The sequence below is a fragment of the Monodon monoceros genome, unplaced genomic scaffold (assembly GCF_005190385.1).
Source record: "Monodon monoceros isolate NGI ecotype Baffin Bay Population unplaced genomic scaffold, NGI_Narwhal_1 Super_Scaffold_4, whole genome shotgun sequence".
In the NCBI taxonomy this organism is placed as follows: domain Eukaryota; kingdom Metazoa; phylum Chordata; class Mammalia; order Artiodactyla; family Monodontidae; genus Monodon; species Monodon monoceros.
Genome location: NW_021703781.1, coordinates 66,068,179 through 66,095,031, shown reverse-complemented (window position 1 = coordinate 66,095,031; position 26,853 = coordinate 66,068,179). Strand labels below are relative to the sequence as shown.

Genomic DNA, 26,853 nt, shown 5'->3' with positions numbered 1-26,853 from the left:
TTTTATTTCTAAGTTACCAGCATTTTCATACAGCAGCATAATAATGAAGTAATGTTTCTTTGAAATTACAATGTTGAAACCACTTACAAAGTATTTTACTTTTCAGAAGTGTACTTATATATAAAAAATAGTTATTCTTTTTTGTCACAATGTGTTATAAAAGTATTTTCAGTAAACTGGTAAAGAGATTGTTAAGGATCCATTCTAAGAAGCCACTGAATTTGCTTCAGGTATGGGGTTAACCAATTAAGTTAAACAGTCCATTAGGGGTGATCTTAAGTAGGAAATGGTTAACTTTGGGATTTTTTAACCCAGTCTGTAAGTGCCATTCTGAAACACAAATCGTACTGTCATCCTCCTCTTAAACAAGTAAATCAAAAACAACCTTAAACATCTCTGTACTTTCAGTGGATGAAAAAGTCCATTAACTATTAAGAACGTTATACAAAGCCCTTCGTAACGCAAGTCTGAACCTAATCTGCCTTCCTCCCCTTTAACTCTTCCCAGGGGCCCCTATAACCTTGTGACACTAAACTATTTACCACTCTCCAAACCTACTCTTCTGTGCTTCCCTCCTTGTTTACCTGTCACTTCCTCAGCCAGGAGTGTCCCTCCTGCCCCATTTTCACTTTCAGCTGCACTCCTGCTCATTTTTCAAGTTCCAGCTTAATTGTCTCCTCCTCTTGAGAAATATTTTCCAAAGCTTCTAGGCAAAGTGAGTTAGTCCTTTCCCCATGTTCCATGATGCTTTAATTCAACTTTGTTACATATTTCCCCAGCAGTTAGAGTACCCTGCACATAATACTCAATAAATGTATTTATTACATGGACTTGAACAAGACACACAAGTATCCAAAACCTAGGAGATAATGAAATACTCATGTTTCTTAAATATAGATGAATTTTTGAAAACATGGTTTACCTATTGGGAATATTTGAGTTCTTGGTAAATCTCATCGATAGGCAATTCCAAGATACAGTCTGTTACAATTTAAAAGCATCTGAAGTTTCACCTGCACTGAAGATTTTATCCAACACTCCTTTTTTTAAACTAAGTTTCAAGAAATCCTTCATTTTTGTACATGTATACTCTATTCTCATCTTTACTCTCACAAGATCAGTAACCCCCTCTTTTTAGTCACTTGCCAAGAGGACAGCTTCAATTAATTTAAGCCTAATTAAATGGAACCTTTAATTAGTTTCATTTATCCCATATGCTCTCTTTTTAGAAAGAAGTAAACAAGAAAAAAATCTGAAAAAATGTCAAAGTTCTAAAGAAAATACTAAGTATAACCTCTTACATTTTCAGAATTTGTAATACCATAAAAAAGGATTTCCTGGTGTGCTTTGGAAAACATTAACCTTTATAAATAATTTTTAAATAAAGCAGGGTCAAAGAAAAAGTATCTGTTATAATATTTTGCCTTCCAAAATATTAGCACAGGTAGTAGTTTATGTCATTTGAAATTAAAGGAAGCTTATTCATATTTCCTAATAAGAACTTTAAACCTTTTTATCACAACAAGAATATAAAATTAGTCACACATTTCATTTTTTCGTTTCTTCATAGAACAAATTTAGGTAAGTCCACGTATATAAAATGACCTTTTTAAAATACTTGATCATGAAAAAAGTAAACTATGTCCTATCTTTAAAGAAAGACCATAGACTAAATGCTGGTTCTTTAGGAAGGCAAACCATTATCACTAAGCTTAACTCTTCAAGAAAAGGTACATGGAGTCCTTAATTCATAGATTAGAAATTACTTTAGAATCATTGAAGTCTTGCCAAATGTTTCATTCTCCTATGAGCAAAATGAGTCAGCTACTCTTCCACTGACTATGCCAGGACAGACTGTTAGAAACCAATTAAAGGGCAGATACCTTTATCAGAGTATGTGTGCTCTAATGCATGAAGATCAGGCAACAGGTGAATACAGTTTATGCAGCAGTAGGTGAAGAAATCGAGGACGACCACTTTTCCACATAGATCCTTGTAGACAGAAATAGATTCTTCTGTGTTCAGCCATTCTAATCCTGAAATTTACACAAAATAAAAAACGATTAAAGGAAATGATCAAGATAATTTACTTAAAACTTTCTATTAAAATGTGAACAATTATTATTTCTAAGGAAGGGACTGGCAGGGCAGGAAGGGAGTGGGGAGGTCGAAGATGGGAAAGCTACTACTATGAGACAGTCTGCAAATATAGTAAGAAAAAGCTACTAAATTCTTTCAGAAATGGTATATTAGTCTGTGTGTGAAAGGAAGTAAGATTAACATATTTAGGTAAAAATAAGAGGAAATATCAAATATTAAAAGGACTTAAGTACATGATTAGGTACAAATGGGCTACTGAGAATGAAGGTCAACCTTAAGAATAAATATCAAAAAACAGTGTTAAAATATAAGGATAAACATACAAAATACCTAAGCCAATTTCATAAAAGAGCTGAAATGCTCTGGATTTGAATGAGACCTTAAATACAAAATATTTTAAATGCAAAGTTAAGCAAAACACACTGCTATTATTATAGATTTCATGGAAGCAACATTAATATTAAAGAAGAGCATGTTCCCTTCCCTCCAAAGAAAAACAGAATCTCATTAATCTGTACTTTTGTAAATTAGAATTTATAATTACTTGACCATGATTTACAATTTTAACTATGCACTATGAAGAAAAATTTTGTTACACAAAAGTAGATTAAAAGTACAGCATCTCTGTTTAACCAATTTAAGGAAACAAAGATAGAGTTTGTTGCTTATAAGTAAATAAATGCAGATACTAAAAGTATTAATTATAACTTGAAGCAGGTATTTGGAAATATTATACAAACTGAAAGCCAAAGCTGGGTGGAACAAATGAATAATAACAGCTAACAACTAATAACAGCAACTGAAGTTACTCAATTAAAACAAAATTCTAAAAAAAAAAAAAGTCTGCAAATCAAACTAATATTTCTGCCAATTAGTCACACCTAGTGAGGTTTAGGGTACAGTGAGGTCTTAAATATCCATTTTGATAAAGTTTTAATAGTATGCCAGATCAAGTGACCCTATAAAACTTCAAACTAATTATGTATATTTCAAATCCTAATTTTAAAATATTTATGAATTTGTCTCAAATTTATTTTCTATAAATAGTCAAGTGACTTAGATTGGAGAGGCAGGGAAAGTATAATTACATGTCACTTATTGTGCTAGGTGCTTACCAGACTTAATAATTCACTTCATAATAACAATAATAACAATGAATATAACTTTAAAAGCTGCTAACAATGACATTTACTGAGCTCCCCTATGAAGTAAGAACTTTAGATATACTATATAGTCTGCATAATAAACCTGAAAGGTAAATAATTGCTTCCATTTTGTAAGTGAGAAAAGTAAGGCTTGGCAAAGTCAACTAACTTGCTTAAAATCATGCAACTGACAAATGGAATAACTGGGATTTAATTCCGGATCTGTCTGAATCCATCCATTATACCACACAGCTTCTCATAAAACATGTTTCTTTGAAGAAATTAACAAAGCACAGTGTTTCTGAGTTATGTTTATGACTTCCTGATTACAATAACTGATAAAGAAACCAAGAAAAAACTCACATCTAGTATTCTGTTCTCAATAATCAGGTCCAGCAGAAAATTTGTGTCAAATATGAAACCTGAATATTTTGTTGTATTATGTATGAGTCACAAAGATCAAATCTCATAGTAATGAAATACACTCATCGTAGATACAAACAAGAAAATAAAAACACTGGCCCAAATCCTAGCTGCTGGCATGCCCGTTTTACGACAGGGTACGATATATAACTAACTTCTTACAGACTTTAAAAAAAAATACACATTCATGTATATAAACTTTTAAAGTTTCTTTGATGGGATAAGCACTAATGCACCCAATTCTTTTGATAGAATTCCACAATAATTCGAGTCCAGTATAGGATTAATAACAGATAAAGTAAGCACGTATGAAGGCGAGAGCAAAAGGCTTCGAAAGACGAAGCTGTCGTCAGAGGCAAGGTTCCAATAGACCTCCCATGAGATACTGAACCCTGCCACATCGAACCAATTAACTATACATGTGGTTTCAGTGTCATGCCAGGAGGCACGCCAACACCACCAGTCAAAACAATGCCAGTCCCAACCAAAGAAGGTAAAGTTCGGTTTCATTTATCATAGCAAGATGAGCTTCACAAGCAGCACTGCTGGGACTATCAGTTCCCTCGTGCTCCAAACATTCAGAGCCAGGATTCAAACCTGGAAACTGGCCATAATTGATTCAGATTTATTAAAATTACAAGGTTCACGACTTTGAACGGAGGAGTGTGACACAGTTAAGAAACCGGCCGATGCAGTACGGGGGGGGAGGGGTGTCTGTATAATCCAACTCTAGCCGTTCTCAGTTGTGAGGCCCTCGGCAGACGACTTAACCTCCCTGTCCCCGGGCCTCAGTTTCCCAACTATAAAATAGGGCTAAGAAGAGCACCTCAAATGGTTTGCAGAGAGGATCAAATAAGATAATACCCTTGTGTTTAGGGCTGTGTGTGGCCCATAAGAAGTGATCAATAAATGGAAGCTAGGATGATGCACAAAGATGATGACGATGCTGGGCAACCAGACTGAATGGGCACGGACACTGGAATCACTGCCAACAGGGGTCACGAAACAGTCCGGGAAAGTCTACTGAGTTAACACACGGCCCGGGCAGATAGGGAGGAAACAGAGACAAAGATACATGTGCCCGCCCTCCACAAACCCCCGGTCCTCCTCCGCCACCGCCGCCGCCTGGGGACAGAGGCTCGGCTGGGCGAAGCGGCTCTGCCGGGCGCGGCCGCAGAACCACGCCTAGCCCACCGCTTCAGGGGAGGGCGCCGTCCCCGAGGAAGGGGAGGTTCCGGGAGGGGTCCCCACCCCGAAGCCAGCCCCTCACCTTCCGGAAACTCGGGCACTGACAAGTCCTGCTCCCAGCCGTCCACCTTCTGCAGATACTGGTAGACCAGGCTGTCCTTCTCCTCCTGGGTGACGGCGTCGAGCAGAGCGTACTCCAGCGAGGTCTGAGCCGGGAGCAGGCCCGAGAGGCTGCAGCTCCGGGCTCCGGGCGCCGCCATGTTCTCTCCGGACGGTCCAGAGGCGGCCGCAGAGCCCGCGGGACGGTCTCGTTTGGAGGGAGAGGAACTTACGGTCCTCTGGTTTCAAAACCGCACATTCGCTTCACTCTCCACCAGCGCCACTCCACGTTCACAGCACTTTTTTCAAATGCTAAAGTACAAATTGACGCAATTCCCAGGCACGTAATTAAACTACCGTCCCAACCTACCCCGCCCCTTCTAAATCTTCTCGCCGCAGCTGAGCCTGGACATTCAGAGCGCCAGATTCAACATGGAAAAGGCTTCTGGGCCAGCGTTCTAGAAGCTCCAAGAGAACAATTCCTCACCCTTCACTTTGGAAATTAGCAGGTTTTAGAACTAAAACAAAACAAAATAAATCCGTAGGATTTAAAAGGGTCCTAACTCTTTTTCTTTTTAAAGTCTCACGTTTAGACCAGATCAGCCGATTCGACACAGCATTGGGAACGCGAAGCTGTTCCGCCACGGCACGAAAGGTAAAGGAGTAGGCTTTTTAAAGTTGTGAGCGACTAGCCAATGGCCTTGGCTTATATGCAAACGCAGCATTTTGTTACCCTGCAGTGCTGAAAGTGCGGGTGCGAATAGATTGTCAGCCAAGCAGGGGGAGGGGGCACGATGGGAGCGGACGCAGCTGGAGCTACTCCCGAGGCGCGAGGGTGGCAGGTGGGCGACCGCGGGGATCCCTGAGGGCCCGGCCTCTGTCTTCAGAAGTGGAGAGCACTGGTGGCTTTTGTGGAGCGAGCTGTGCTGGCAGCTCCCTCGCTCCCTTCCCTGGAGGGGATGAGGGCCTACTCCGCTGGCCTTGCAGCCTTTAATGCCCAAAGAGGCGGTCGAGCCGGTGGGAGGCATCAGGCAGGTGAAGCTTGGTTTTGAGGCTGCGGGAGAGAGAGCTGATCACCTTCAGGCAGACCACCTCTGGGGTCTGGAGATAGGAGTGTGGGTGGCCTCAGTGCAAGCACAACTTCACATACTTGAATTTTGTTTGTTCATTGTGCAGTGTTTGTTCATTGCCGCTGGAGGAAGATACTGGATTGACCCAGGAAACTGAAGTTGTCGAATATCCACCAGTCACGGATAAGGGCGCGTTTTTTTTTTTTTTTTTTTGCCAATCACACACATTTGATTATGGTGTGACTAGTGTCACTAGCAAACTGAAGTAGCCATTAAGTGTTTGGAACACCTGCTGAGCCAGTTGCCCAGGGACTGTGGTTGGGTTTGTGAATTATTTGGACAATTGTCCAGTTGAAAGAGAGCTGACAGGAGCTTTATAACAATTTTACGAAGCTCCTTCTAAGATTGAACTGTTAAACCTATACTTCCCATTAGGGTTTAGTGTTCAAAGTATTACTGACACTACTTTTTATGAATCAAGTCCTGGAAAAAGCCAAGATACCTGAACGAAATACACACAATGGAAAACTCAGATGTTAATTTTATTGTGCTATAAATGAAACAGCAGGTGTTCTCATGTATAAGGTTTGTAGTTTGCCAATATAATCATTATCAGAGCTTTAGATTCCCATCAAGTTGGTGGGTTTTCTGTTACTTCTTTTTCCTGAGCAAAATAATTCCATTTAAAATTTTTGAAACAAGACATAGACCCTCAATTTACTTAAGATTAGTGCTTCTTTAATGATCAAAATCATTTTGCCATGTTAGAGGATGCTTTTCTGGAACAAGACATCTGGGAATACAAATCCAAAAGAAAACCCAAACCAGTACATCCAAATAATTGCTCTGAGAATATTCCAAAATCTGTTGAGAAAGCAACAGATGGACAATACCAGTCAAAACGAAACAGAAATAAAAAAAGAACTGTAGAAGGTAAAAAGAAGGTTAAGGCCCCCGAAACGTGCCTTGGAGAAACAGACAGTCAGACTTCTGTCGCTTCCAGTCAGAACTCTAGTTGTGGAGACGGTATTCAGCAGTGTCAAGACAGGGAGGCCACTCCAGGAAAGCACTGTAGGACTCACAAAAACAAACACGTGTCTCCGAAGATACGACCGGTTTATGATGGGTACTGTCCAAACTGCCAGATGCCTTTTTCCTCCTTGCTAGGTCAAACACCTCGATGGCATGTTTTTGAGTGTTTGGATTCCATACCAGTCTCCGAAACAGGTAAGATTCCAAAAAAGATAGTGGACTCTAAATAGTCAAAAAGACCTGCATTAGGCCAGACATATCAGTCCAGTGAAACAAGCCAGGTAAGCAGTAAACCAAAAATGAGATGAGATACTCAAAGTATAAATGACTTAACCGTAGAAGGAAACAAGGTAATGCATTGTTACGCTTCTTGTGAAGGGTAAAAAGATAACAGTCAATTCAAGTTGCAAACTTGAAAACAGTATAAATGCATTTTACTATTTCATAAGAGTCCCTAAAAATCTGTGATTTTTCATAAATGTTAATTGAGCACATATTATGGTAGATATTTTCACCTGCATAAGGTAGGTGGTATTGACATCTGATAGATGAGGGTTCTTAAAAGCTAAACAACTTGCCCATTTTGTTATCTTTTATGAAACAGACTTTTAGAGAATCATGAATGTAGTCCAGCCTTCTAAATACAGCTGTGTTGGGGTCATCATGCTAATGGACAGAAAGAAGAACTAGGAAGGAGTGTTTGGTTATTAAGATTCTAATAAATAAAATTGTGCCAAATGAGAACTGAAGTAATACTATGTTTCTGTTATCATTTAAACTATATAATAAATATCATGTTTAATATGTAGAAAATCCTACTTGTAGTATATGGAGAATGGATGGTTATTGATGATTTGATTATTTAAAAGTTATATATACCATACATAAATTTTTAAATCTCAAAGAATCAAAATTCATTAAAATAAAAATAATATTCAGTATGGCTTTCGTGTTAACTATGATTCAGAATACGTTTTATTATGAACTTCTAGTTCTCATTTTAAAGTACTGCATGAAGATGCAAAATAACTTAAAAAAAATTGGCACTAGCCTTATACAACCGAGAAAGCCTCATCAAATGCTAGTAATTTGTTTTTCAGTGGCTTGAAAGTCAGAAATGGCAGCCGGAATCCCATGGTGAGCAGTCAGGGTGAAATATCTCATAGATGAAGCCACCTCAAAGAGTTTTTCTCTTGGTTTTTTCACTGATTAAACTCCTTTGAACAGATAATCTCAGGTGGATTCTTCTTGAATTGAATTTTATTCTATAACATATACTTTTATGAGGTGGTTTTAACTTAATTTTTAAGCAATGAAGTCTCCAGTTTAATGTGACATCTTCTTTTTGTGGGGGTGGATCATTTTTTGACGGGCCTGAAAATGAACATACAAGGGGTGGGGTATGCCAAGATGCTTTACAGACTGTTTCTCAGTCATAACGGTATGACAGGGAATAGTTTCCAGATTATTAAAGCCTTATTATTAACCAGTTTATCAAACTGAATTTCAAATCTTAGAACAGAACCTAAAATGTTTAGGGTATGAACAGCTGTAATTAAGATTGCTATTACTGTTTTATATACAGTGTGAATATTAAATAACGGAACCTAATTTGGTACTGCAACTGTCATACGTATGTGTTACCTGATAAGACAAAAATTGAGGTAGAACTTTTACTCTGTGAGAGACATACCAGCCTTCTCTACTCTTTATTGCTTGAGCAATAGTGACGGAGTGAAACTGATGGGATCAATTTGTAGCACCTGCTTCAGAAATACCTAGTGCAAGCATGACATGCATTTTGGAGGAGCTCATATTTGTGAAAGTTTTTAGTGGGGAGAAAAAGGTGTTAGTCTTAGATTTTGCTGGGGGGGGGAGAGTATTTGAAATTTAAAAGAATATATTGATTTAAAAATAATAACTAGCACCTTCCAAAACCATACTGGATTACTGTTATTGTGTGCTGATTTTTTGTTTATATAATGATAGCTATTGTCCTAAGGCCTCAAAGTTGGACTGATGACTTTCCACTTACATGTTAATTTGTAGTGCTAATACTGTCAAAGCTTAGTCTGTGCTTTGATCCGGTAATACTTTTTTCTTTATTAAAATTTTCAGAGTGTCCTGATGCTCTTCAGTGTTCCTCAACAATTCCTTCTCATTACAAGAGATACACTCATCACCTGCTAGCTCAAAGCAGGGCTAGTAATAGTCCTTTCAGCGATCCATCCCATGAGTCAAGTGGGAGTTTCGGTGAGACTAATTCAGGCTTTCTTTGTAGCCTTAAGGAAAGATGGTCTTCATATCAGAAACAAACAGATAACTTTAAAAAAAATGTTTCAACTGATCCCTTGTTAGTGACACAATGTCTAAGAAAATCTCAGTCTCCAACTGAAACTGATAAAAAGGTTTCCTCTTCGACAAATATCCAAACTTCCCAACAAGTCCCACAATTTACAGAACTTGTTAATAATGACAAACTGGTAGGATTTGGTTTGCCTCTTGCTGAAGAATTAGACAGTCAAAACAGCCCAGAACACATAAATTTGACATTGCCAGAAAATGACTTTAGCAACTGTGAAATCTCCTATTCTCCACTTCAAAGTGATGAAGAAACTTATGATACAGATGAAAAGCTGGATGATTCACAACAGGAACTACTTTTTACAGAAAGCTCTAAAGATGGCAGCTTAGAAGATGAAAATAGCTCCACTTTGTCTAAAAAACTCCATGACCCTTTACTGAAGGACCAGGAGGAGAGCTGCCCCGAAGTGGATAGCTTCTTAACTCAGGATAAATACGATGAAGAATTGTATAAATGCAACACTCTAAATGATTCGTCTCAACTTACTTTCCAAAATAAGAGTATTATTTTACGTGATGATCCAGCATATACTGATGATTTTATATGGTTTCCACCTGCATTAGCAGAGAGGTTTACTTCTCCTAGTTACCAAGCCACTAAAGCAAAACCTGATGAGCCAGAATTTCACTCATCTCAATCAAATAAAGAGAAACAGGTGATTGAAGAATCAGCTGTTTACAATCAAATTTCTCTTCCCTTACTTAAGAGTAAAATGTCAAAACCTTTTGAAAGCCAGGGAGGAGGGTGTCATTCTTTCCAACCAACCCAAAGTAAAACTAGAGAATTATCAAGTAAGAATTTCAATGCTAAGCACAATACGAACTCAGCATGTTTCTGCAGAAAGGCATTAGATGGTATGCTGGACAGTAAAGTTACAGCTTTAAATACAGCGATATTTTCTAGTACACCTACTGCTGCTAAGTCTTTGAAAATATTGCTATCTGGCCCTAAGTGTAATGCATCACAAACTTCTACTAAGGTAATGAAGCAAATGGATATAGGTGTGTATTTTGGACTACCACCCAAAAGAAAAGAAGAGAAATTGCTGGTGGAAAGTGCATTAGAAGGGATGAACTTAAATACAGTTGTAAGTCCTAATGGAAAGAGGTCCCGGCAGCGCAAGAGGAAAACAGAAAAATCTTTAAGTGATTTAGAATTAGAGGCAAATAATTTAAGTGAGAGTCAGCCCTCTGTGGAACTTTCTCGTAAGAGGTCACAGCATCAAAGAAAGAGACTTAAAAAGTCAGATTCATTGCAGGAAGGAGTACATCAGAAGAGTTCAGGTCACCGTAACAAGACAGAACCTGGAACAGTCAAGTTAAGTAAAGACAGAGTCTTCGTAAAATCAGCTCGTGGCAGGCTGCAGAGAGGGAACACGAAAATCCCAGAGTCATCGAATGCAGGAGAATTAAGGAAAAGGACATGTCCATTCTATAAGAAAATACCTGGTAAGTTGAAATATCAAGGCTTACTATATCTACGAAGATGCAACTTTTTTGTATTACATGTTCATTGCCCATGTTATGTGTGTGTGAAACAATTTTTTTGTGTGTTTACTTTTTATACCTCATTGACCTGTAACAGACTTTTTTCCTATTTAATCTTTTTTACTCCATTCAATTCAGCAAACTTTTATTAAACATATTTTATATATAAGGTACTATACTATTTAGATAGATATTACAGATCTGACAAAGATTCATATAGATCAGCTTAATACAGAAGGAGGAAAGGCTCTCTGTAAGTAACCATAATAACAGTCTCTAAGCGCTTAAGAAAAATGCAAGTACTAAATAGCTTCGAAGAAGGAAAATGTCACAGGTTATACAGGTCATAATAAATGCTAAACATTTTTAAACCATATCATAACTTAGTTTCTCAGTCTTTTCATGTTCTTATAATTTCTCATGTCTTCATAGATGAGTTAGTAGAAAAATGTGTTGTAAAATGAATTTTATTATTGAAGAAAACAGGTACCCTTCTTCTGAAAAGGATATAAAACTGCCCAAGTATACTTGGTTTTAGAAAAAAATTTTAATATGCTTTTTTGATATTCTAAATCTATTCAGTATAATTTGTTCAAAATATTTATGTAAAGAAAAGCATTTATGTACATCATAGTACCAGTTCTGTTTTTAATAATTATTTTGATTAATTTTCTGTATTTTAAGTGAGCCCAGAATTAGTGGGCCATGTGTGGATAGGCCTCCGTAGAATTGTGGAGGTATGTTTATTTACCTGCATATCACAGCCAGCGCACTTGTTTTTTCTCATGAACAAATTTCAGAACAGCTCAATCTTTTTTATTTTTTTTTTCATTATTGCTCCTCTAGGGAGCCTGTTTAGGCTTTTTGTTTGTTTGTTTGTTTCCCTTCCTCCTCCCCACCTCCCACAATGAAATTCAAATACTACAGATACCCTGTTTATGTGTTATTGTACTGTGGCCCTTTGGAGGGCCATTAGATTATTTGGGTCATCAACCATTTTTGCCCCTTAGGAGCATACCAATATCACCCCCATTGAGAATTCATGTTTTAAAAGAAAGTTAGCATTCTCCTTTTGCTGTTTTGCAGAAGTAAAGGAGTTTAGGTGCCCAGTAAGTATTGTGAAAACATTCAGCAAAACAAAAAGGTAACTCATTTGTAGCTTAGTATTTTTAATTTTTTTTGTACAGTTATTCATTAAAAAGCCTATACTGGGATATTTAATGGAAACTTATAAGACTCATTTTCGTCTCTAGTATCACCTTTTGCTGAATTTATGTGGTGTAGATTTTTAAATTAAAATGTAAAGTTAAGTTGGAAATGAGATGTAAAGGTGTCAGAGGGTTTGCTATATAAGCAAATTGGGTTGCTTTTACTTAGTTAGCTGTCGCTCAAGCAGCTGTGTTGGTGCTTTCATTGTAGGAACTGGCTTTACAGTCGATGCCTTTCGGTATGGATTGGTTGAAGGTTGCACGGCCTATTTTCTCACACATTTTCATTCTGATCATTATGCTGGATTGTCTAAAAACTTCACGTTTCCTGTTTATTGTAGTGAGGTAAGTTTTAGTATTCTAAATCCTGAATTTGTAGAATGCAGCAAATTTCTAACCAGTCTGGTTAAAAAAAAGGTAATTAAGATTGTAAGATCTATCATTCTTCTAGAAAATATATGAAAAAACAGACTCCACATTGAGATTCTAAAAGTAAATGAGTTATTGTCAATAGTTACAATAGATTTTTTAAATTATGCTTTGTTATGTGGAAACAATAAATATTGATACCTCATGATGTACTGAAACATGTAAGTTTCATTCAGTAAATATTTACTGAATGCCTAAAAAGACACTCAAGGCAAAATACCTAACTTCAGGGAGCTTTCAGGCTACACATTCACAAACAGTACCGCAATGGGATCTGTATTGTAATAGAAAAGTGAACAGAATGCCTAAAAGTAGGGAGAAGCGGGGCTTTACTGTGTCCTAGGCTAAAGTTAGAAAAATTTTCACGGTGAAAGAGATACCTTGAAATAATTATTAAAAGGTGAGCATTTTAATTTGTACTACTAAGGGCTTTGGCTAGAATTTGATTTTATCCTCAAGCATTCTTGAATTATCTTCTTTTTATTAATGAAGCAACTGAGGCTTGGAGAGGTTAAGTGGCATGCCCCAAGTCACAGAGCTAGTAATGGCAGAGCCAGAATTTGAACGCAGGTCTGTCTCATTTCAGAGCAAGGTAGAGGAAAGAGGAGAGAGCCTTCCAGGTAGAGAAGAGTTTGTGTAAAGGCACAGACACCTAAGAAGTATGCCCATTCCAGAAACTTCAGATAATTCAAAATCAGTAAAGACAAGATAGGGAATAACAGGAGATAAATCCACAGAAATGGGTAGGGGCCAGATCATGAAGGGTTTTGTATGACATGATGGGGATGAAGGACTTTTTACAGGTGAGGGAGGATCAGTGACCGTGTTTAAGCAGAGTTGTGACACAGTCATTTTAGAAAGTTCTTCCTGGCATTCTGGAGGGTTTACACGAGTGTAAGTGGGAGAACCAGGAGATTATTAAGATGTTTGGGTTCTAAACTAGATACGAAATAAAAGACATATTTAATGTTTTAATGTATCAGCAATAAGCACATCCTGTTCTGCAGATAACTGGCAATCTGTTGAAGAGCAAACTTCACGTGCAAGAACAATATATCCATCCATTGCCAACAGACACTGAATGTATAGTGAATGGTGTCAAGGTTGTTTTGCTAGATGCCAATCAGTAAGTATTAAAGTTACCTTAGTAATACCCTATTTTTAAATATTCAAAAGGAAAACACATTGCATGGTTATTTAAGAACTTTTTATTGGAACTATTATGCTTGATATTTCATAAATGTCTTATTTAAGTAAGATAAGAAACAGTTAATAAAGTGTGTTTCTCCTTTTAAAAAAAAATGTACCCAATTACAGGGTCAAAAATTAAACGTAGAGAGTTCTCTAACCCATTTTTTAATGCAGTTTAAATTACTATGCTTTACATGAGACTCCATCTTATTTTTTTTAATCTTTTAACATATTGCTGCTGTTCTTTAAGAGATAACCTTTTGCCATTTTCTTTAATATCACTTACATAAATTAACAGCTGGTACAAATTAACAGCTGGTACTCCATTCAGATTCTAGAGGGTTTTTTTTTTTCCTTTAAGAAATCCTTTAGGTTTTTGATACTAAAGTCTTGGAAGATTTTTTTCTTTGAAATTGGTTTTCTTTTTCCCTCATTTTTTTAAATGTAAAGTACTGTCAGGATTCACATTGCCAAAATGTAACTGTCAGTCAGCTATGCATCTTTGTAATTTCCATAGAATGTTAGCCTTATGTACCTTAGAGATCATAGATGCCTAGAGAATTAAAATTAAGACTAAACCTAGGTTTCCTAAAATCCAGGCTTGTTATTTTTTCAGGTTGCCTATAAGTTTTTGTCTGCTAACTTCGCTGCTGTTTATTTTTTTAATCACCAATTATGATAACTCAGGTTCTGATTTTTTTTTTGGTCAACTTTATTGAGGTACAATTTACATAAATAAAATGGACCCATTTTAAATCTTTGCTGAATTTTGACAAAAGTAAACACCCATGTAATTCCCACCACAATAAAAATATGGAAAATATTCCCCACCACAAAAGTTTTCCTTGTGTTCCTTCCCAGTCAATTCCGAACCCCGACTCTGACCCAGGAAACCACTGATGTGTTTTCTATGACTATGGATTAGATTTGTCTTTACTAGGGATTCATCTAAATGAAATCATATAGTATCTTCTGTTTTGTATCTGGCTTCTGTCACTCCTCATGTTTTTGAGATTCATTCATGCTGTTGTGTGTTCCTTTTACTTACCGAGTACTGTCTATTGTGTGGACACAATACAATTATTTTTTTCATTCACTTCTTGTTGGACAACTGATTTTTGTTTATTGATCTTGTATCCTGAGACCTTGCTAAGCTTGCTCATTAGTTGTAGGTTTTTTGTAGATTCTTGAAAGTTTTCTACATATGTCATCCACAAATAAAGATGCTTTCGTTTTACTTCTTTCTTTCCATTTAGAATGATATTTTTTCTCTTATTTATTGTACGGGATTATGCCTTCAATACAGTGTTGAATAGGAGTGATGTAAGCAGACATATTGCCGTGTTCTCGATCTTAAGGGGAACGCTTTCAGTCTTTCTCCGTTAAGTATGATGTTTGCAATAGGGTTTTCATAGATGCCTTTTATCAGGTTGAGGAAAATCCCTTCTATTCCTATTCTGCTGGGAGTTTGTAATCATGAATGGGTGTTGAACTTTGTCAGATGTTTCTTTGGCATCTGTTGAGGTGATAATACAACTTTTGTCCTCTATAATGTTAATGGGGTAAATGACAAAGATGGATTTAAACCAGCCTTGCATTACTGAGATAAACCCCACTTGGTCTTCATGTATTACCCTTTTTCAAAATATATAGCTGGATTTGATATGCTAATATTTTGTTAAGGAATTTTGTGTCTGTTTTAAAAAGTATATTGGTCTATAGGGGTTTTTTTTAACTACACTTTTGTCTTATTTTGATATCAGAGTAATACTGGTCTCATGAAATATTCCTTCCTCTATTTTCTAAAAGGTGTCATGTAGTAATTATTATTATTTCTTCCCTAAGAGTTTAGTGGAAAATCTCTAGTGAAGTCATCAGGGCCTGAATTTGGGAGTCAGGGAGATAAGGGGAAGTTTTTAATTACAATTGTAATTATTTCCTGTGTTTTCCTAGAATTTAAAATGAAAATTCTCTGTGTTTCGGCAGTAATTTCCAAACCCCATTGTGTCAGGGGTCCCCGAGACCACCTTGAGGCTCAATGGTTCACCAGATGGACTCACAGGACACAGAAAAGCTGTTTTATTTGTGGTTACAGCTTATCACAGTGAATGGATACAGATTAAAATCAGCAAAGGGAAAATGGAGGCAAATCCAGGAGAAACCAGGTGCAAGTTTCAAGGTGTCCTCTTCTAGTGGAGTGGCACAGATGTGCTTAATTCTCCCAGCAACAGTGTGTAACAACACATAGGAGGTGTGGCCAACCAGGGAAGCTCAGTTGAACCTTGGTATCCAGGGGTTTTATTGAGGGTCAATCATGTACACATGCAGCACCCATGCTGATTGACCTGGGGTACTTAGACGCCAGTCCCCTAGAGCAAAGACAGATATTCACCATAGATCACACTGTTAACATAAACTATCTTATCAGACTAGTAACACGTGGCCCAATGTGTCAGGCATACAAAACACTCTTAGCAGGCAGAATATTTCAAGGACTCTAAACTTATCTCCCAAGGGCCAGCCAATGACTATTCCTAAGGACAGGCCTTTCTTGGGGACCTGTGGAGTTTGCACAACACTGGCCTGCTGAATTAACCCTTTCCTGCCCACCATTTTTTTTGTGTGTGTGACATAAACTTTCTTAAGTTAAAATGCTACATACCTTTGTAGTGCAATGCTATGTCATTGTGGTCAGCTAATAAAGTATATTAACTTGTTGATATTGAAATGAACACTCTTTCTTTAGATGCTTTGCCTGTGTTAAGAATATCCCTTTGAAATGTTTGTGTTCAGCTGTCCAGGTGCTGTCATGATCCTTTTTTATCTTCCTAATGGTTATGTCATACTACACACTGGAGACTTCAGAGCAGATCCCACCATGGAACGTTCTCTTCTTGCAGGCCAGAAAGTCCACACGCTTTACTTAGATACAACGTAAGAGAAACTTTGTTTGTGTACTTCTTTTTTCCACCAACAGCATTTGCCCTGCATGTTATGAATAATTTGAACTTTTGCTTAGGTAATCAAAATGATGGCTTACTGTCAATTATCATTTTAAGTATTAGGTGGATGCTGTTTGAAAAAATATATACTTAAGAACAAATTTTGGATTGCATGGCTTAACTGACTCCAGCTCAATTTTTTATCTAATATCCTTTTGAAAATATGGTTTATGTAAAAACCTTGTTACTGAAACAAGGATGAAAAATTTGGGAGCAAACTTTAGGAAAACGCCCTTTAAAGTTATCCTTTCAAAGTGTCTGTGTAACTATTAAGCATGATTGTGAAGAAAAAAACAGAGAATGAGATTCTGTCTGAATATTCAAACTTACTTTGTTCCTTTCTCCAAAAGGTAATCTATAAGTGGCAACCTTGAATTCCTAAGTGCTACATAATGGTATAAGCTATTATCTTCTTTTATATATTGAAATACCTCATCAATTGGTCAGAAATTATATTAACCATTTCAACCTGTTTCAAGAAGAAGTGAGTTTGGATGGCATATCTTAGTAAGAGATGGTCTTTCCACAACCAGTTTTCTAATACTATAGTTAATTCTTCCATTCACCTAAATACTAGGTGAACTAAGAAAATAATTTTTTTTAAACTTTGTTACTTAATTCTACATACAATTCTGGATTTCTTTGTGAGTATTTATAGGAGAAAGGACTAAGTCTTTTCTTAATAATAAGAATTATGGCTGAACAGCAAAAACAATTTTGAAAATTGGAAAAATATTTCTTTAATGTGTGTACTTTATGAGATTTTACGTGAAAAAGTGCTTAATTTTCATCTCAAATATCTATAACTAATAGTGTTAATTTTTCATTGGGTGTTACTGTATTGAAGTAGACCCAACTGGATCTGCTGTAGTCCCATAATACTATATATATTTCTATATCTCCTAAAAGAAAATAACAACCAGATGAATATTAACTGTTTGATTTAATGCTGCTTCACCAAATTCATGTTCAGTTTCATTATCTTAAAATATATATATATTTTTTGGGCTTCCCTGGTGGCGCAGTGGTTGAGAGTCCGCCTGCCGATGCAGGGGACACGGGTTCGTGCCCCGGTCCGGGAAGATCCCACATGCTGCGGAGCGGCTGGGCCCGTGAGCTGTGGCCGCCGAGCCTGCGCGTCCGGAGCCTGTGCTCCACAGCAGAAGAGGCCACAGCAGTGAGAGGCCCGCGTACCGCAAAAAAAAAAAAAAAATGTATATATATATATATGTAATTTTTTTTAACTAAATCAGAATTCTTTAGTCCAAAAAGATAATCCCTATAAATCATATTTCCTTTGATAGGGATTGGGGTTAAAAAAAAAAGATATTAAGGCTTATAATTCATAGCTAAAATAGCTACCTAGAAATATTCTTGAAGGAAAAAAAATGCAGTTTCTTTATTTGAGGGTTATAAAAGAAATATAATTAAAAAGGTATATTGAAATGTATAGTTCCATCATAAATAATCAATAGCTGGTAACAAATATTTTAACCACAGGCACTGGTGAGATAACTGCGGTGGCGTTAATGTACTATACTGCTGTTGTATGTAATTTTGCTAAAGCTTGTTTTCTAAAATAGCATCCAACTTAATGCTATGACTTTCTTGTTGTTCTTTTAATAAGTACCATATTTCCATATTACAGATATTGCAGCCCAGAATACTCTTTTCCGTCTCAGCAAGAGGTTATCCAGTTTGCCATCAACACTGCCTTTGAGACTGTAACTCTAAACCCACGTGCTCTTGTTGTCTGTGGCACTTATGCTATTGGAAAAGAGAAAGTCTTCCTAGGTGGGTGGTAGCTGTAGCTAATTTACTGTATTCTAAAGATCAGATTCTTTCTGCATAAAGCCCTTTCAGACTCTGTTCTTTCAGTTGATATTTATTTCCTGAAACAGTTCAATATTACCTTTGAGGTTGAAAGAAAAATTTGATAGAGTTTGATTCATTTAAATTTTGAAAGCCTGAACTTAATGGAAACATTTGATAAGTATGTTTACGGTAGCCTTTATATCTACAAAATGTTTATAGAGCAAAAGTCCATGCTACATTAGTATTTTAGTAAACTTTGAAAGATGACCAGTGCATAGGTCTTTCACTGCATTCTTTGATGATAACCATCAATTAATTATTTTAGAGACCAGTTTTAGTTTTTGTTCCTAAATGATTTTTGGATATGTAACTGTAGTTTGTCTACATAGTATTGTACTATTTTGCAAAGTGCTTCCATTTCTTCTTAACTGTGGTCCCATAATGTCAAACATTAAGACGTGAAATGATAAAGCTAAGGTTTTAACTCCTCCAAATTTTGTTTTTTCCCTCCCTCTAACTCTTTCCATACATCTTATGCAATTTTTAAATACTAGGTCTTTAAAAATAGATTCTTGGCTTTCTCACAATTTATTCCACATAGTTAACTGACAAACCTGTTCAGCCTTTTTGAGATATTATGGCAAAAGTGTGAATGTTTTGAATTTCTTTTAATTTGGTAAATTCTTATTTTAAAGTTGAGTTGTAATTTTATTTTTTTTCATAAGCTGTAATTTTACTCTTTTTAAACTTTTCCTTTAGCCATTGCTGATGTTTTAGGTTCAAAAGTGGGCGTGTCCAAAGAAAAATATAATACATTACAGTGCTTCAATATACCAGAAATTAATTCCCTCATCACTACAGACATGTGCAATTCGCTGGTTCACCTTCTCCCAATGATGCAAATTAATTTTAAGGTAGGTAAGCATTCAAGAGACATGTCTTTTTAGGATGAACTAGAAGAGGCAATCTGATGATTGTAAACTAGAATCCCATTTTACTTGCGTTTAACGTAGAGGAATTCAGTTACAGTGGAGTCAAAGTAAACTTTGCCCTAGAAAATCTTTTAAGTGGAATTTTAAATGTTTTAAGTTTGTGTGTGTGTGCAGCTGTACAGAGTAATTCATATGCCCACCAGGAGTTTAAGAACTAGAGAACTGTCATAAAGGAAGAAACAAAAATAGAAAAGTGTGCAGCTCTCTGGTCATTCAAACATTCTGAGATTGTTCTCCATTCTTCCTGGATGAGTAGGGAAATGAGTGGAGAATTCTAGGGAGTTCTTACTTTTCTTCAGGTCTATTCTGTATAATATTAAGCCACTATAACATTGGTATACGTTGAAAATATACTTGTGAGGATTAAATGAAACAGTAGAAGTGAAAGAGAAAATTCTAGTGCTAGTTCTGAGATATAAATTAAGATACATATGACATGACCTCCCTGTGATTTATGGGGGCTCATTTGTCAGATTTATTCAGATACTAAGATTCATTCCATTTGCTAACGTTTTGACACCTTGCAATGGAATACATCAAACCTATGTATTAAAAGTAATTCAGGGCTTCCCTGGTGGCACAGTGGTTGAGAATTTGCCTGCTAATGCAGGGAACACGGGTTTGAGCCCCGGTCTGGGAGGATCCCACATGCCGTGGAGCAACTAGGCCCGTGAGCCACAACTACTGAGCCTGCGCGTCTGGAGCCTGTGCTCCGCAACAAGAGAGGCCGTGATAGTGAGAGGCCCACGCACCGCAATGAAGAGTGGCCCCCACTTGCCACAACTAGAGAAAGCCCTCACACAGAAAAGAAGACCCAACACAGCAAAAATAAATAAATTAATAAACTCCTACCCCCAACATCTTCTTAAAAAAAAAAAAAGTAATTCAGAACATAATGTACACCAAAAAATATGTTTTTAATTTTGCTATAATGTTTATGAAATAACTTTTATGGAGCTTTTTGAAATAGCTTAGGTGTTGATTGCTGTATCTGTCTTATAAATAATAACACTTACATTGTGTAAAGAAAATTAAGATTTTAGTTCTATCCCTTGAGTAAGGAAATTCTCACTGGTGTAACTACTCTTTTCATGAGATTATGGTAAAAATTTTATGGCCTATTTTCATGAGTATATAATTCATAAAAATGTCTAGGATAATCAGGTCATAGGGTTGTCCATTGGTGTTTAAGCCAGCTTTGCAAACATGTGTTAAATTTGAGAGGCGTCCAGTTTAATGGAGGCTAATGAGGATGTTGGTTAATTATAAAATGAACACTGATATCCTGCGGAGGGTATAGCATATTTTTATAATTTTTATAAAGATTACTTCATGCAATACAGCCTTATTTCCTGCTAACTTAGTTTCATTTGGACAAATTATCCATTTAGGGGGACAAAAGGGGTGGGGAAGTCAGAATATTATGGAAATGAAGGGACTAGACCTTTTCAAGAATAGTGTTTAAAAGTGCCATATGCTGTGGAGAGGTCATATAAGGAAAAAATGACCTGCACAAGAACTGTTTCAGTGAAGTGATGTTGGAGAAAGCCAGTGACAGCAGAGGGCTAAGGAATGAATGAGGTGTACAGATGGCCAAGGAGCACATAAAAAGAGGATCAACACTGTTAGCCATCAGGGAATTGCAGATCAAAACCACAGTGAGACACCACTTTACACTCTCAAGGATAGCTGTACTAAGAAAGACAGTGCCAATTGTTGGTGAGGATATGGAGAAACTGGAACCCTCATGCGTTGCTAATGAGATTTTTAAGTGGTGCAGCTGCTTTAGAAAGCAGTTTGTTAATTTCTTTCAAAGTTAAACATGGAGTTGACTATATGACCAGCGATTCCAGTCCTAGGTATATGCCTAGGAGAATTGAAAACATGTGTCCACTTCTACACAAATGTTCACAGCAGCATTATTCATAATAGCAAAAACCTGGAAACAACTCAGATGTCCATCAAATGATGGATGGATAAACAAAATGTTTTATATACATAAAATAGAAATATTCTTCAGCTGTAAAAAGGAACGAATTACTGCTACATGCTACTATGTGAATGAGCATTGAGAGCATGCCAAGTGAAAGAAGCCAGACACAAAGGGCCTCATATTGTGTGATTCCATTTATATGAAACATCCAGAATAGGTAAATCTGAAGAAGTCAGTAGATGAGTGGTTTCCAGGGCTTCAGGGAGAGGGAACGGGGCGTGTCTGCTAATGAGCGCAGTGTTACGCAGGGGTGATGAAATGTTCTAGAATTAGGTAGTGGTGATGGTCATACAACTTGGTGGCTATACCAACAACCACGGAACTGTATGCTTAAAAAACACCCAAAAACCTGGCAGTTGTGAAGACAAAAAACAAAAAAAGGAATATCTGAAATCATTGCCTGTATTATTTCCATTATTTGTCATAAGTTGTTGGTATTGTTCAGTAGCCCTTCCCCTTCCTCCATGCAAGTGGCCAGATATTGATGACATTTTTTACAATTTCATATCTTCAGAACACAGACGGAGCAGAAGCTGACAGTTACCGTAAGACTATATTTTAGTTAGTACTTAAAGCCAGTTTTTCTTACCAGCCCAAAATAGTTTTATTGTATCAGAGCTAATGACTTTTTTGTGAAAATGTAAACCTGATACAATTGTCAGGGTTTCTAAGGCAGGCTTGAAAGACTTAGAAACCCTATAAATAAAACCATTCGTGCTACCTAGTTCAACATCCCAAGTTCATATACGTAAGTATATAGTTTACTATCACCTCTGATTTAAACCTGATTCATGGGATGTGGTAAAACATTATAACAGTAATGTTATAGATGATTATTTGCATACTGAAAAAATAACTTTAGGGGCATCTACTGAATGCATTTTAATCACAAACTGGTTACCAGTAAACAGAGAGACAAGTCATAGATCAGGGACTTTATGTTGACTAAATGATAATAAAATTCCTCATGATAGTAGTTCTGCAGTTGTGGTTAATGAAAGACTAGTGGCTGTCAGCAGTCTTCTCTGTGTGTTTGGCTTATATGATAATATCCTATGTTTTTGTTTGTGGCACGGATTAATGATGTTTTCATGGTGACTCTAATTTGTCTCATGAAAAGCATGAAATTACTTCTGAGTGGGTTCTCCCGAGTGTTTTAACAGAGGCAAATAAGAATGGATAAGTTTGATGACCTGCATTGATAGCTGGACTCTCAGTTTATGTTATTATGTGTTTAATTGCTCCTAAACCTGTTTCTTATTATTTCCTTTTCTTTGTGAGGACAGGAAGAGAGAGGGATTAGTAATTAAGCAAATAGTATTACAATAGATCTTAGACTAAGTAAGACAAAAATCTGAAAATTTGCAGGGCCAGGGATATGGTAATGAAAACTTAGTTATATAGCTATATAACTTAAACTTTTTTTGAGGGGGTAGTAGTTGGTAAGAAATATGACTGTTTAATGGTAGGTATACAAATTAAAAAAAGATCATTATTTGATGCAAAAGAGAAATCAAAGGGTTATTATTAATTTGTCAAGTGAAATCTTAATGTCTGATAGACACAGTAAACTGTTCAACCTTTAAATAGTAATCAAAAAGAAAAATTTTAAAAAAAATGATGTGTTTGTCTTCTACCAAATTGGTGTACTTTTAAAAAAGGTAATATTCCTGTGCTGAGATTCAGAGAAATTGGCACTCTTCATCCACTTGGATAATAATGGAAAAGAGGGTCAATCCTCAACTGTTTCCATTTCTAGAAATTTATACTAAAAAATGAGTCCTTTCTGAAGAGATCAATCTGTAAGTTCCTAGGTGCTGATGGTATAATAGGTGATGAGAGTCTTAAAAAGTTAGGAAAGGGCAGATGGTTTCCATTAAAAAAAAAAAAAAAAAAGACTCAGAAGGTGGTGTTTATTGATGTCTTCCCCTTAGGCTGTAAACTTCCAAAAGGTGAAGGCTGTGTCTCACCACCCTGACATCAGCACCTGGTGTTAATACTGGAACAGATATTTACTGAACGAATGAATAGATGGATGAGTGAATTTGTCTTTATCATTTCTTCAGAACTTCCTACCAGCATCTTTTAAAAATTCAGTAGAGTATGTATGGTTAAAGAAGACTTCTAGAAATCCAAGATGATACTATATACACTTTAGGTTTTTTATTATTTTAAATAAAATTAAAATTTTATTATAAATTTACACTAAGCCTTTGACACTCTGGGTTGAATCTTTAGCCCGAAAAGTATTAGAGTTTTTTTGTATCCCTCTTGTCATTGTTATATTTATCTGGATTTCTCTTATCTTTCAAAGGTTGAACCTTTGTCATTGATTTTCTGAGAATCTTACCTAATGTCCTCACTAATGATGACCTCACTAATGTTGACCTCAAGATTTATTAGCATATTACTTCTGATCATAGCACTGTGAAAAGTTTTGAAATTATTCTAGTTCATGCATAAAGGGTGAAAAGGAGTAAACACTTGAAAAGGGAACACTAGATACTATGCATCTTAAAATGTATGTCTGAGTTGAGTATAATGCCATTATAAAGTTGTTTCCATATTTTATCCATCTGTCAGACCTCTACTGGTGTATATGTATGAGGATATGTTTGGATTGATGTTTACCAGTGTTAATATCAGTATCTCTCATAAGGATAGTATTAGATGCTAGTATCTCTAATATCCTAATAATTGTAGGGTTTGGAGAGGTGTTTGTTTTGTTTGTTTTGGGTAGCTATCTGAATTGTAATTTTAAAACACATGATTACTTATCTTTAAAGTTGCCTCATCTTATTTTTCTCAGACTGTACTTAAACTTGTTTAACTTAGGTAAGTAAAGGGGAAAAGTTTTTTTTTCGGTGATTTTATTTTTGGGGGGAGCACAGCACTAGGTTTTCCAAGTTAATGTTCACCAAGTGAAAACTCCGTGACTGTGCCAATGTAACATTTTAATCATTCTGTTTTATTCCATATAAACCATCTTCACTGACCATTAAATAAATATCCTGTTTTTATTTAACAGGGTTTACAGAATCATTTGAAGAAGTGTGGTGGGAAATATGATCAGATTTTGGCTTTTCGACCTACAGGATGGACGCATTCTAACAAGTTAACTAGTATGGCGGGTATTATTCCCCAGACCAAAGGAAACATTTCAATATATGGTATAATTATTCAATTTTTTTACTCTTAATGTTTGTAATTACCTTACTTTTTTTTTTTAAAAGCAGTAAAACTAAGATCCAAGGAAAAAGAGGCACCAAAGAATCTTTAATAATTTAACAGGTTCAAATCATTCCTCATGCTCTACACCTGTATCTTTAGTATGTTGTAAGTGCATATAAAGCAGTATGACTGTAGTAAATAGACATTGACTAATACAGATCAGTCTATATGTGTGATCAGTGACATGTAGGGGAGATTGTAGAACTACTTGAAAGGAGGGGTGGGTAGTGCCATTGTGTCCTGGAAGTTTAAATGACGCTGCGACACCGAGAACAGGAAGACAGTGGATTAGATGTGATGACAGCAAGAGATACAGACTTGACTTTAATTTTTTCATCTTTGGAGGATGTTTACCAGTGTCCTCAGAGATTGGCTTATTACAATAATGGCTGATGGAAACATTTTTGGATCCTAGTTTACTCAAAACAGGACCCTTTCTCCTTCTTTCTCTGAGGTATTTGATCTTCAGTAAAGAAGATGAAGAGATTTTTAGTACTTAATTTTTTTTTTTTTCCTTTTTATGTGTACAAAGCTTGGGGATGGAATCTGCTTACTTGCTGTGGAAATCAAGAGTCTTCTGCTGGTTACTCTTTAAATTTTACTCATATTTCTTCCAGAATTTTCCTGAAATCAATAAGGGAAGAATTGTTTAAAAAGAAAAGCCTACTTATAAATAAGAATCTATAGAAATGCATATTATTAAGTGTCTACATAGCAAAGTAATAGAATTTTTTAATGTTCAAAAGATTTTGTATCATTTTAATATTTATTATTTGTAAAAGATACTAGCAGATTTTGTTATCAGAAAAAAAGCACCAAGGAATTTTTGGCAAAAATACTCTGGATTGCTTTCCTTTTCTCTTTTATTTTATTTTGGGCTTGTGCAGTTTTCTTTATTAGTTTGATTTTTAGTAGGCACTGTCTTTCGTGTTGCAGGGATTCCTTATAGTGAACACAGCAGCTACCTAGAGATGAAACGTTTTGTTCAATGGCTGAAGCCGCAGAAAATCATACCTACCGTGAATGTTGGCACCTTGAGATCCAGGCGCACAATGGAGAAATATTTTGAAGAGTGGAAGTTGGAAGCTGGATATTGATGTTACTTCAGAGGACTCAGAAGTAGTTAAGTAACTTCGGCCTAGCTTGTTAGTAGTTAAATCTTCAGTGATATGATATTTCACTTTATGTGAAAAACCTCATGAAGGTCACTCATACAGCTTATTTTCTCATTTACGTTTGAATAACATGTTCACAGTGCAGGGCCTCTCAGCATCATCAGTGATAATTGAGACTGGTCTGCCTAGTACCCTTGTTTCTTGCCCCTCCCTGTGGGGCTGTGGTATTCCGCATCCAACAGTAGGAGCGTAAACATAGGCAGGTTTGGGGACCAAAGGATTCATGATAATAAACTAGGTTGAAAGCATTATATGTAAGTAATTACGTATCTTTAAAATTATTTAATATGGGGCATATTTTTATGAGATAAAGCTTTTCTATGATATGTATACTTAAATAAAAAATTGATCTTAAATTTGCCATAGTGTCGTTTGGTTTTTAGGATTTATAACTGACATTTATGCAATCTTATAAAATTTCAGTGACAGTAAGTCAAAATTTGACTCTGAAAAAGATGACTCAAAGAGACTAGACAACTACCCAGTAAATGATGGAGAAAAGTTTGCGTGAATAATGTTTATCTGAATTGTTTACTCAAGACATTAGATAAGTAAAAGTTTAGATTGCAATTCTTTGTTTGTTTGTTTGTTTGTTTTTGTTTTTGCGGTACACGGGCCTCTCACTGTTGTGGCCTCTCCAGTTGCGGAGCACAGGCTCCGGGCACGCAGGCTCAGCGGCCAAGGCTCATGGGCCCAGCCGCTCTGCGGCATGTGGGATCTTCCCGGACCGGGGCACGAACCCGCGTCCCCTGCATCAGCAGGCGGACCCTTAACCACTGCGCCACCAGGGAAACCCGCAATTTTTTTTTTTAAAGGAGATTATATAATTTATTTATGAGTCTTGATCTCTCCAACAGAGATTAACTGATCCAAAATGAAAATTTGGGGCAATACATGTTAAAAATGGT

General features: G+C 36.3%; 2 protein-coding genes across 3 annotated transcripts in view; one reads left to right on the top strand and one right to left on the bottom strand.

Annotated features, from left to right (window-relative positions):
* The window catches only part of NHLRC2 (NHL repeat containing 2), a 59,095-nt gene extending 53,773 nt beyond the window's left edge, over positions 1-5,322 (bottom strand). The window contains exons 1-2 of the mRNA XM_029245741.1: positions 4,939-5,322; positions 1,884-2,036 (exon numbers count right to left, since the gene is read on the bottom strand). Coding sequence (XP_029101574.1) covers positions 1,884-2,036; positions 4,939-5,116 — 331 coding nt within the window. The 5' untranslated portion in view covers positions 5,117-5,322. The remainder of the gene's footprint in view (positions 1-1,883; positions 2,037-4,938) is intronic.
* Positions 5,323-5,564: 242 nt separating this feature from the next.
* DCLRE1A (DNA cross-link repair 1A) lies at positions 5,565-26,233 on the top strand. Of its 2 annotated transcripts, none has more exons than XM_029201282.1 (10): positions 5,565-5,610; positions 6,132-7,252; positions 9,176-10,870; positions 12,329-12,462; positions 13,554-13,672; positions 16,531-16,671; positions 18,388-18,533; positions 19,314-19,468; positions 24,568-24,709; positions 25,707-26,233. In XM_029201282.1, exons 2-10 carry the CDS (start codon positions 6,787-6,789, stop codon positions 25,865-25,867), a joined length of 3,159 nt encoding a protein of 1,052 aa, XP_029057115.1. In that variant the 5' UTR covers positions 5,565-5,610; positions 6,132-6,786; the 3' UTR covers positions 25,868-26,233. The 2 variants fall into 2 exon arrangements, with proteins under 2 accessions (XP_029057115.1, XP_029057114.1); XM_029201281.1 differs by lacking the exon at positions 5,565-5,610 and adding an exon at positions 5,733-5,797.
* Positions 26,234-26,853: the final 620 nt, after the last annotated feature.

Coding starts and splice junctions, on each gene's coding strand:
- DCLRE1A (XM_029201282.1), top strand. CDS start 6,787: ATGTTAGAGGATGCTTTTCTGGAACAAGACATCTGGGAATACAAATCC. Junction 10,871..12,328: donor ATTCTATAAGAAAATACCTG/GTAAGTTGAAAT, acceptor CTTTCATTGTAG/GAACTGGCTTTACAGTCGAT. Junction 18,534..19,313: donor AAAAGAGAAAGTCTTCCTAG/GTGGGTGGTAGC, acceptor CTTTTCCTTTAG/CCATTGCTGATGTTTTAGGT.